Source organism: Aphelocoma coerulescens, chromosome 15 (genome assembly GCF_041296385.1).
Source record: "Aphelocoma coerulescens isolate FSJ_1873_10779 chromosome 15, UR_Acoe_1.0, whole genome shotgun sequence".
Lineage (NCBI taxonomy): Eukaryota > Metazoa > Chordata > Aves > Passeriformes > Corvidae > Aphelocoma > Aphelocoma coerulescens.
In genome coordinates this window covers 3,253,215-3,263,564 of record NC_091029.1, presented here as the reverse complement: position 1 = coordinate 3,263,564, position 10,350 = coordinate 3,253,215, and the positions used below count along the sequence as shown (strand labels likewise).

The following is a 10,350-nucleotide window of genomic DNA, read 5'->3' as shown; positions in this document are numbered from 1 at the left end:
GTTTATTGTTCATGTCCACAGGACAGTGACGTGGCAAAGGTAATTTTGAATTTTGCTAGTTTGCAGCAACAGAACTGATGAATCCATCTCAAGCCTGTGGTGCACTATCTGTCCCCTCATGAGCACACTCTGGGGAGAAGGGCACTGTTTTCAACTCACACGGCCAGAGGATGTGCCCCATCTGGGCTTTGTGCTGGCTCAAAGGGAGCCCTCAGTGTTGGGAAAGACACAGCCTCAGGCAGCTCAGTGCTGCAGCTGCCTGAGAAGGTACAGAAGTTCCAGGACTCAAAAAGGGTGCTCCAATGAGTAAGTGTAAATTCGAGCAGCACAAGGACTTTAGCAGGGTGGCAGTCAGTGTTTGTCCCCTGCCATCCCCCTGACCCAGTGTTTACATTCTCTTCATTATTGGTGCGAGTGCAGCATCTAAAGAAAGTATTTAATATTTGAGCCGAGCCTACCCTCCCCTTTCCAGAATCATGCCTCAAAAACCAACCCAAGGGCTGTATGTTTGTTACTAAAAAGGGGCTGAGGCAGCTGCATATTGAATGGTTTATTTTAGGTCCTTTCAGGCCTGGACAGATGACCTGGTCTCCCTGAAAAAGGGCTAGCAGACTTCCCTGCCATTTAAAAACTGCTTTTGCTTGCATGATTTTGTTTTCAAAGGAGGAATTTCTCTTCTTTAAATAGCTTTTTGCAGTGTATATAGCAGCAGTATGGTACAAAGATGAGCATTTTCTTTTCACAGTACACACAGGCTAGTATTGCCACTGAAAATATGCCTTAAACAAATGCCTTGAAAAACAGCATTTGCTCTGTATTATTGATCCACCCAGAGTGTTCATAAACCTCTGCAAATTCAATACCCAGAATTTAAATAATAAAACTGGAAAGTGTCAGGTACCATTCCAGAATTGGAATTACAGTAGATCCCACATTTTCCCCCAACGCTGGTGCTTTGCCAGGCAGGTGCATGCTGCTGTATATACAGAAAAAAAAAACCCAGAGCAAATACATTTTATATTAAATATACATAAATAGCAGGAGTGTGACTGGAGAGCCATGCTTGCATTAATACTGAGTCTGTGCTGCCAGTCCTTCACCAAACATGGGGACAGGCAAGTCCTTCTGAGCCTGTCCATCACCTGTGGCTGGGCTTGAGCAGGATCTGTCCCAAACCCAGCCCTGCTGGGGGCAGAGGGATGGATGCACACTGGGAGCAGGGGGAGTCACAGCTTCTTCACCTTGTCTTTGTTCTTCTGGAGTTTAGTGTGTACCACCTTGAGAGTAGTGAGGAAGTTCCCGAGGAAGAGCAGCAGGAATGTGAAAGCCAACACAAAAACCTGAGAGGGGAAAGGAAGCAACATTTATTACCTTGTAATATTGCAACATGGATTATATTCAGCACTGCTGGACTCTACCAGACATAGAACAGGCTCTGTGCTGCATTATCCTGAGATATTTAAATGGAATTAGATGCCCAAATATCTTTCAGGATGTGGTCAGGCACCCCCTCTCCCCTGCTCTGTGCTTCCTCTGAGCAGAGCCAACACCCACCTGCCATTCTTTGCATTCCTTGTGCCTTGACAATCTGAAAAGCGTGATTGCATTATATAGCTGCCAGAACTGCAAAGGGGAAAAGAAAAAGGCAATTTAATTATGAGCAAAAAGAATGAAACCTTGGAAACATTTGCCATGGGTGCATGTGATCCAAAGCACCTTTGTGTGGTGCAGCAGCAGACACTGCACTGCAGAGCAAGGATGGCATCGCCCACTTACATGTCCAAAGAACAAGAAGGGAAGGAGAAACGTCAGCCCCCGCCACATCCACGACTGAAATCCTTCTGGAAAAGGTTGACAGAAGAGGCAAGAGTGTGAGCATGGAAGAGCCAGGACTGGACCTGCAGCTCTTCCTCACCCAAACCACCCTATTAGGGCTATTCCTGTCAAGTGAAAATATATACTTGAAATTGCAGTAGCTGGAGTAGGATGAAGATGGGGATGACCAAAACCTTCATCTTAGTCTCCCTCAAATGCTGACAAAGATCAGATTCCTCTGCTCCTGACCCACAGGACCTGAAGAGGGGGATAAAAGCCTCACTGCCCCTTGTGCCTTGGGACACAGGCAGGTCTGCTATGGGGAGGCACACAGCCCTCTCCCTCCCCATCACTGCATCCAAAACCTCTGGAAAAGCAGTGCAAAGAAAGTATAGCAGGAAACCTCACCTACTGTGAGGTCCAAGTGGTTTCTCTCCCCCAAAGCCCGGAGTCTATAGAGGCAGCCCCTTTGGTAATAATACTGTAAGAACTGAACACAGCCTGGAGAAATAGAGAGAAAACATCACTACATTGGTTATTCAGAAGTATGGTAAGTATCAAACTACTTTAATAATGTCTAATCCAACAGCATTTAATTATTGCTTATATTTGTGGGTTGCATATTTGTACACTATCTTTATATTCCTACAGTTTAATATTCCAGTATTTACCAAAACGTGTTTTCTTCTAAGCATGCATGACACAAAATTACTTTATCCCCTGAATTAGCAAGGTAAGATATACTCACTCTGAAATATTGAAAATGCTAAAAATTGACTGCGAAACATCTGATACATGAGTCCATCTGGCCTGGAAGCAAAACACAGGGGAGGCCTATTAGTTTGCTAAAAGCATCCAATGCAGTGCCCTTCCCCTTCACCACCAGGCCTGATCCCATTAGCAAACAAACTAGCAGCTGGTGCCCAGCCCATTCCACCCACTGGGAGCCCAGAAAGGTGCTACAGCCACACGGGAAATGCTCTCACTGATTAGGTTTCCCCTCTCTAACATGGATGAATGCTGTCCCCTCTTCTCCATTATCACAGTTTTCTCCAGGCAGCAAAGCCATTCAGCATCATCTGCATGGAGAATCCAAGCCCTGGAGCAGGGGGTTGTTGTGCTGCTTATCCTGAGGGCAGCTCAGGATAGATGGAGGGCAAGGGACCTTCTGCCCCAGCCACTATGTCAGCCCCTTACAGACTCAGGAGCAGAAGCTTTTGTTGTTTTAAAACAATTTTTAATAATTAATCAGTTCATGCCCAAGTTGAGACACGTTGCACGGGGGCTGTACGTGGGGTGCATCGTGGGTTGTCTGACCAACACCACCACCCACTGCAAGGGGGCAGCTTGCATTTTTTGCTTTAAATTCTGTAATCAAGGCTCAATAAAGGCACCAAACATTCATTTTGTGGTGTCCCTCCTCTATAGCAAAGTGCTGCTTGTTTCCTTAGTTACAGAGACAGAAACTGGGAGACTTGCAGAGATTTTGCTATCACCAGCCCAACTACAGCCACAGGGTTTGTATTTCTTTCTTTTTTTTTTTATTTTAAACCAGCAATGTAAATACAAACTTGCAGTGTTGTATTTATCATTGAAAACATCTGTAACATCAAACAAATATTAAGGCTGACACTCTGCCATGTATCCTGTGGCCACAGCTCTGTGGTCACACTGGATTTAAATGCTCAGATGATATAAACACCATGAAATAGGCTTGAAGCACCTCGAGCAGGCAAGAGCAGACTCACCACGTTAACATCACTCCAGACAGGAACGTGGAAACGTAGTGATGAGACACCCACCAGCCTTTGATCCTGAGCAGAAAAAAACATGACAGTTAGACAAGAAACATGGATTTCAGCATCGATGTCCAGCCTCACAGACAAAAAATTATCCAGAAACTGGTAACAAAACAGATGTCCCAACTCAAACACAAGCACAAGGGATGCTGTGGCATTTCCAACCAAAAATGTGTGACCTCTAACACAAGGCAGCACGCTTACACCCCAGACCACATCTACAACTAACCCACAGCTACCAAAAACAGCCAACACCTTGGACCAAGACCTTAGGGCCTCCTAAGAACTGCAACTTCTCTCTCTCCAAACCTCAGGTGGCCACATTTGTCTTTGGAAGTGACATGGGAGGAAGAGAGAGACAAGAGACTCTGCAGAGAGGCATCAGCATCTCAGATTTGCTGTGTTTCAGTGCCAAGCTGAATCCCTTTTTGTTGCCTGGTTTTCTTTTAAGGACATTTCATGCTTTCCATGGTTTTTGCAGGTGGCACTGTACCTTGAGCCATTGCTAATGAGAATGCTTTCCCGTATCGTCAGCGTGCAGTAATACCACACCAACAGAAAGTTAAACACTTCGTCTGTCACCCTGTTAAACAGAAAAAACACAGAATAAAAACCCATCTTGTTAATTATAAACATGCATTTTAAAAATCCCTATTTTTCCTTCCTCCTCCAGGGTAAATGAAAAGCTGCCCCAGTGAGGCTATGGACACAAAGCCCCATCCTGAACATCTCCAACCCACATGCAGCACTGCCAGGCTCCAGGGCCCTTCCTCCCCCCCACCCCTTCCCATGACCCAACACTGCAGATCCTGAGCTGATAAGCAGGTATGCAGGGATGGCTTTAAGTGCTGCTCAAGGAGAGAAAACACCATGGAAGCAGCAGATGATCCAATTTAGTGAGGCCTTTCCAGGCTAATTCAATGAGGAGATTCCATGAGATCTATATAAATCCTATCAACTAGAAGAATGGAAGAGCATTATGCTCTGGGGCAAAAAAACCAAAACACCAAAACTTATTTTGCCATTTGCACACTCCAGAAGCCAAGGGGACTTGGGGTAGCCTCTGTACAGGGCAGCATCATTCCTGGTACAATCTTGCATGCACCCAGACACACAGAGACTGTAGTGGAAGTTCTTGGCTCCAACACCTTCCTGGTTTTTAAGCAAAACTGAATAGTGGAAGCCTGTTGGTGCTCAGACACTTTATCACAACCTAGAGATAATGTTTCAGGTCTGATTATTTCACGCAAATTCTCTTCTGGTGCTTTTGCAACCCCAGAGCTGCAGCACAGTGTTGGTCTCTGCCTGGGACAACCCACAAGCAAAACCAACTGTTCATTCCCAAGGACAGCATGATGCCAGAATAACAACATCATCAATTTTTAGCATCATCAGGAAACATGATGTTGGACTTTCTCAGTTACAAAAGACTCTTTTAAAAAGGAAAAACAATTAGCTAAAATACAGCTCCTGCCAGAGTTGAAGAGGTGCAGGTGTCCTGCTGCCCAATTGCTCAAAGCTTAAATAGCACCTGAGCTGTCTCACTGTCCTTAACAAGACATAAGATAATTCAAAATGCATGCAAAATTTTATGCAAAATACTTGATAAGAAACAAAAATGCAGCTTACCTGTAGTGGAGGAAAAACCTGCAGGCGACAGCCCCGAGTAACAAGATTATTGTCAGATAAAGTTTGAACTTCTCATACTCGTCCTTGTAGGCAAACCTGGAAGGAAACAGGTGCTGTTTATGGACACAAACAGATACTTGACTGGAATGTGGCTTCACTTCTTCCAAACCAGATACAAATGCCAAGCCCAGAGATAGAGGTTTTGCTGAAACACTTAGAAAAGCAGTGGACAGTGGTGAAAGGCAGTGTTCTGCCTGCAGGGAGGGTCTGTCTCACCTGCAACACAATGGCTTGTCCATCAGAGCTGGTTTCTGGGTTGGCATGAAAAGATTTTAAAAATAAATGTATATCTAGATCTCCATTTTCTGGAGCACCATATGCCTAGAAGTCACAGTACCCTTTTTCATCACAAAAAAACTCCAGACACCTTTACAATTAAGGCCACAGGCTGAGCTGGGCTTAAAAGCAAGTGATGGATGGAATCAACTGGAGCTAAATAAGATGTTAGCTTATCCCCATGTCCTATTGCCAACCCTCAACATTTCACTTATCAGGTCTAAGAGAAACCCATTCCCCTCTCTGGGCTTCAGTCCACACCCACAACTGGCCCCAGAGAAACCCAAATTCACACGTGTGGGAACGCACACTCACTTTGCTTGGTTGCTCAGGAGAGTGACATTCACATTTCCCAGCACCAGATTTAAGTACAAGCTGGAAGACAAAAGCCAAGAGCAGACCCAAGTAAGTTGTTTTATTTGAACACCACAAGATGATCTAGATCAAGGTGATGAGAAAGTGGCTCTGCCAAAGCCACGCTCGCTGGAGGTTTTTAATTAAGACAAACTGGAGGGAAAGACCACAGAAGAGGCTTTAAACATGGAAATATTGGTCAGCATTTCCAGGAAGTTATTGAAAAAGTTTATTTTCCTGGTGCCTTTTTTGCATTACAGTCTAAGGGCAATATATGTAGTGTGCATTGTCCAAACATCACAGGGAGGATTTGGAAGTAAACTTTCTGATAGAAATTTCCAAGGGGCTGCAGCATCACACAGCCCTTGGCAACCGACAGAACTCTGCCCTAGCAGCCCTGCTTGAAGAAAAGTGTAAATTTAAAGATGGTTAAAAATACCATTTTTTATAAAGAGAAAAGTCTTCTGCTGATTCAGCCCTCAAAAAAATTAGCCCAGGAAAACATCAGTGTGGAACAGTGAACAGCACAATCCCTTGCCAGTGTGGGTTACCGTAATTTTAACAGAAAACCTGCACTGCCCACACACATTTACATCCACTCACAGCTAATGAATTCTGTGTACAACTGACACAGCAGCTCAGCAAGAGATTTATGACTAATCCAATTTTACAGGTCTTTCTTCAACATGCACCATTTCCTTTGGGAACAAAGCGCTGTGACCATTTAAAAATTCAAAATTTCTGGAGTGAGTGAGCCTCCCCAGCGAAGCACGTACCCATTCCTCTTGGGCAGGTAGGCTTCCATGTCAAAAAAGGCATTCTGCCTCTCCTTGATCTGGCTGCTGATCTCCTGAATGAGAGCAAACTCCTCAGGACTCGCTCTGGGCTTGCACCTGCAAGAACACAGAAACAAGATATTCCTGTTCATGTTTTCACCTCCTTCTCATTTGAAGGAAAATAATGTCATAAAATCCACGCTGTTAAAAAACTGGCTGTGTGAGGTGATGTGCTTTGCTCCCGTATTTCTGCAGAACCATTTGGCTTATCACGACTTTATTTCGCTGCCAGGTTTGTTTATGCTGCTGTAGGTTACTTCAACCAGCTGGTTTATAAATCAGCTTCTCTTTTCATGAGCTCAGTGACAAGATCGTGTGGGAATATTGTGCTTTTCTGAAGGAACTCCTTCCACCTTGGGAACTTTGTGCGTGGTTTCAGGCAGTGCTCTTGCAGAGACTGCAGCTCATCAGGTACGAAACATTTCAGGACGTAACAGGACACAGAGCTGATTTACTGACAAACTGTGGTTTTAGTAATTAATGTTAACCAGAGAGCAGTGAGCAGCAGAGCCAGCAGCCCGTGGTGTCAGAGGTGCTGTACTCTGGCCTGCATATAAGGAACTCAGCCCGTGGCTCCTGGGAATCAGCCAAGCAGCCAGAGACAGTTCCCTCCTGTAAATCCACCCAGGAGCAAGTTACACCTTCAGGTTCAAGGACTGATGTTGTTCTTCCAGTGCAGTTTATAGAGCAAAGCATTGCTCACCTGGCACAGCCAAAAGCTGGGCAGTCCTGCAATGTACAGCATGCACTGCAAGGATGAAATCCACACCAGCTCCTTTAAACTTCTTTATTTACAGGACTCCATCTCTCACGCAGTTATGAACATTCTACCTGGCTACAATATAGAACAACTTTAGCACTGCAACACAGATTGTCTATTAAAAGTGCTAAAAATCCAAGCGTTTCAGCCCTTCGGGAAGGAGAAATATTCCATCCCTGCCTCCTCCACCCTCCAGGTCTCCTGTTACCGTTGCAGGCTGTGCTTCAGATCCCTCAGTGTCTTCTTCTGCCGATGTATGGAGCTGCTGCAGGCTGTCTGCAAGCTGGTGACTTCTTCCAGTTTCTGCCTGTAAACTTTGTGTGTTTCCTGCAGGAGGAGACAATTGGTAGGAAGAGCCCTTCTAGGTTATTCATGGCATTTGGTCCTCACCTCCGAGGGAAACAAGGAAAATCCTGTTTCTTTGGGATACAACAGGCACCCCTTTAACAAGCAAGGAGGGGGAGATGCCAAACCAGTACAGATACAACAGGGCTTAAATGGCCAGTGATGAAATTCCTGCAAGAGGAAAAGCATCCTCTACAGTCATCTAATTTCCTCTTTCTAATGAGCTTTCCCACTCAGGAGCTCCTCACTCCCATCCTATCCTGCAATGAAGACCCTAATCCTTGAATCCCCTAATCCTCCATTTGATTCTGATCCATGCCCATCAAATGGTGGCTACATCACAGAGCAGGCACTCCAATTTCACAGCCAGATTAAATCTGGAAGAAAAAAGATGAGGAGCTAACAGAGTGGGGAGGGGAAGGGGAAAGACACAAAGCCAGACACAAATCCACAGCTGGGGGTTTAAGCACCTCCTGGCCACCACTGCCATCCCAACTCCATGGATGTTCAAGCAACTTACTGCCCCACATTCCTGTTTAAAGACCTGAACTGATGTCCCTGCCTGTGGCCTCAGATGCTCCTTGGGAGGAACTGCTTTATCACAGCTCACGGGTCCCTGAAGCCCCCAGTTAGTGCCCAGCCATAACAAGCACACGCTCACCAACTGCAAACCCATCGAGAGGAGCCTCTGCTCTCACCCCTCCCTCCACTCGGGGATACCTGGGCTCTGCTTTTCCACCCTTTGCAAGGATTTCACCCCCTTCCCCATGAGGGAGGTCTCAGGAAGGGCTCCCCAAGCACCAAGCACTGACCTCTGGGTCAATTCTAAGATCTATAAGATGGAAAACAGAGTTTGCAGAGTTAGTGCCAAGAGACAGTGTGGGTTATGTGGCTGCTTCACCCACAAGCACACCAACAACCACAGGAAATTCCCACTGTTTTTCCCAGAGCATAAACTTTGTGGTGAAACCACACAAACCAAATCTTTGCTCTCCTTGTCAGGACCCACCTGGTAGCCGTTCTTTATTTACAGGAACCATCCAAAACAAGCTCCAGTATCTGATTTAAAGACCTTAATAACCACACTAACCATGTACAGACACTGCAGCTCTTACCGTTTCAGGATCACTTTGGTTGTGCTGAGCACACCTCTACAGCACTAACCCCTGGTCAATGACACATCGACCACCAGCAGCTGCCACCCCACCAAAAAGTGTTTCTACTTTCCTTGGGGAAACTGAGGCAGGGACAAGTCACTGACATTTGCTGTGGTTTAGGTCAGACTCAGACTGTGTGCTCCTCGAGAATACAGCACACAGCAAACAAGTGACCAACAAAGCCACACCAGCTGGTCTCCCCCAGCACCCAACTCTTGCTTCTGCTAACAAGAGTACAACCTGAACTGAGTTTTAATCAAGAAACAAGCTACATCTGGAAATCACAATATTTTTTTTTTTTGCATGCACGTTCTGTTCAACAGCTTAAAAGAGGCTAAAACAGCCTCCAGAGTCAAAACAGCCGGTGGTACTTTAAAACCGGCTTTAAGATTTAAAGCACGTGTATAGGTGCAGCACTGACGACAGGGAGGGAAGGGAAGGTTTCTGGAGGTAAAAGCATCTTGTAGAACAGCTCTTGGCCCCCACTCCGAGGCCTTTCTGTCCCTCAATGCACTTTTGCAAGATGGAAAAACAGCACTTGGACCCCTCCTATCCCACCACGGGAAATCAAACTCCGCCAGGAGATGCTGGCGGGACAGGCACTGCCTGCACTGCTCTTTGCACCACGCCATGGGTGCACAGCCACGCCGCGTCCCCTTTCTCCATCCTTGTTCCAGCAGTGGGAACGGCGGCACCACATCTCGGTGCATCCTCAGAGGGATCTGGGGCACGGTCATGGTTCGGTCTGGGCTGTCCCATGCGCTCGCAGCACGTGCCTGGGGCAGCGGGGCGAGGCTGTCTGTGGGTGCCGCGCAGGGATGCCCATCCTCGCACCGCCGCGCTTCGTGCGGGCACCCCGCGGCCGCAGCGAAGGCACCGAGCACGCTTGGCCGCCCCGGGCGGAGCGAGGGAGAGCCCGCCCGCACCTCCGGCTGCTCCCGCCGATCCGCCCCGAGGATGCCGCCGGCGGTGGGGACCCCCGGTCCCGCTCCTGCCGGGTCCTCTCCCAGGCTGGGCGAGCCGCGGCCGGCCCCGCGTCACGATGTGAAGCGGAGCCGGCAAGGGCAACGCGGGGCAGCGCGGGGGAATGCGCGGCCGCGCAGGCGGGGGAGGCACCGCGATGCCCCTCAGGGCCCCGCCGGCCCCGCTCACCTGGAGCTGCTGGAACTCCTCCTCCAGCTCCCGCCACCCGCCGCGGCACCGCTCCAGCTGCTCCCGCATGGCGCGTGCTCCCCGGGCCGCCGGCGCGCGCCCGCGCGCCTCGCGCGCCGCTGACGTCATCGCGCGCGGTCATGGGCGCGGCCCCGCGGCGGCGCGCG

At 47.8% G+C, this 10,350-nt stretch overlaps 1 protein-coding gene across 2 annotated transcripts; it reads right to left on the bottom strand.

Moving 5' to 3' along the window:
• Positions 1–535: 535 nt before the first annotated feature.
• On the bottom strand, positions 536–10,281 carry TMEM120B (transmembrane protein 120B). Of its 2 annotated transcripts, none has more exons than XM_069031326.1 (12): positions 10,184–10,281; positions 7,738–7,856; positions 6,710–6,826; positions 5,895–5,954; positions 5,244–5,339; positions 4,108–4,197; positions 3,564–3,629; positions 2,564–2,625; positions 2,224–2,316; positions 1,777–1,841; positions 1,551–1,623; positions 536–1,340 (listed from the first exon to the last, which is right to left on the bottom strand). In XM_069031326.1, the coding sequence occupies exons 1-12, from the start codon at positions 10,250–10,252 to the stop codon at positions 1,264–1,266; spliced, it is 987 nt and encodes a 328-aa protein (XP_068887427.1). In that variant the 5' UTR covers positions 10,253–10,281; the 3' UTR covers positions 536–1,263. The 2 variants fall into 2 exon arrangements, with proteins under 2 accessions (XP_068887427.1, XP_068887426.1); XM_069031325.1 differs by having other exon boundaries at positions 1,555–1,623.
• Between the last annotated feature and the right edge of the window lie 69 nt (positions 10,282–10,350).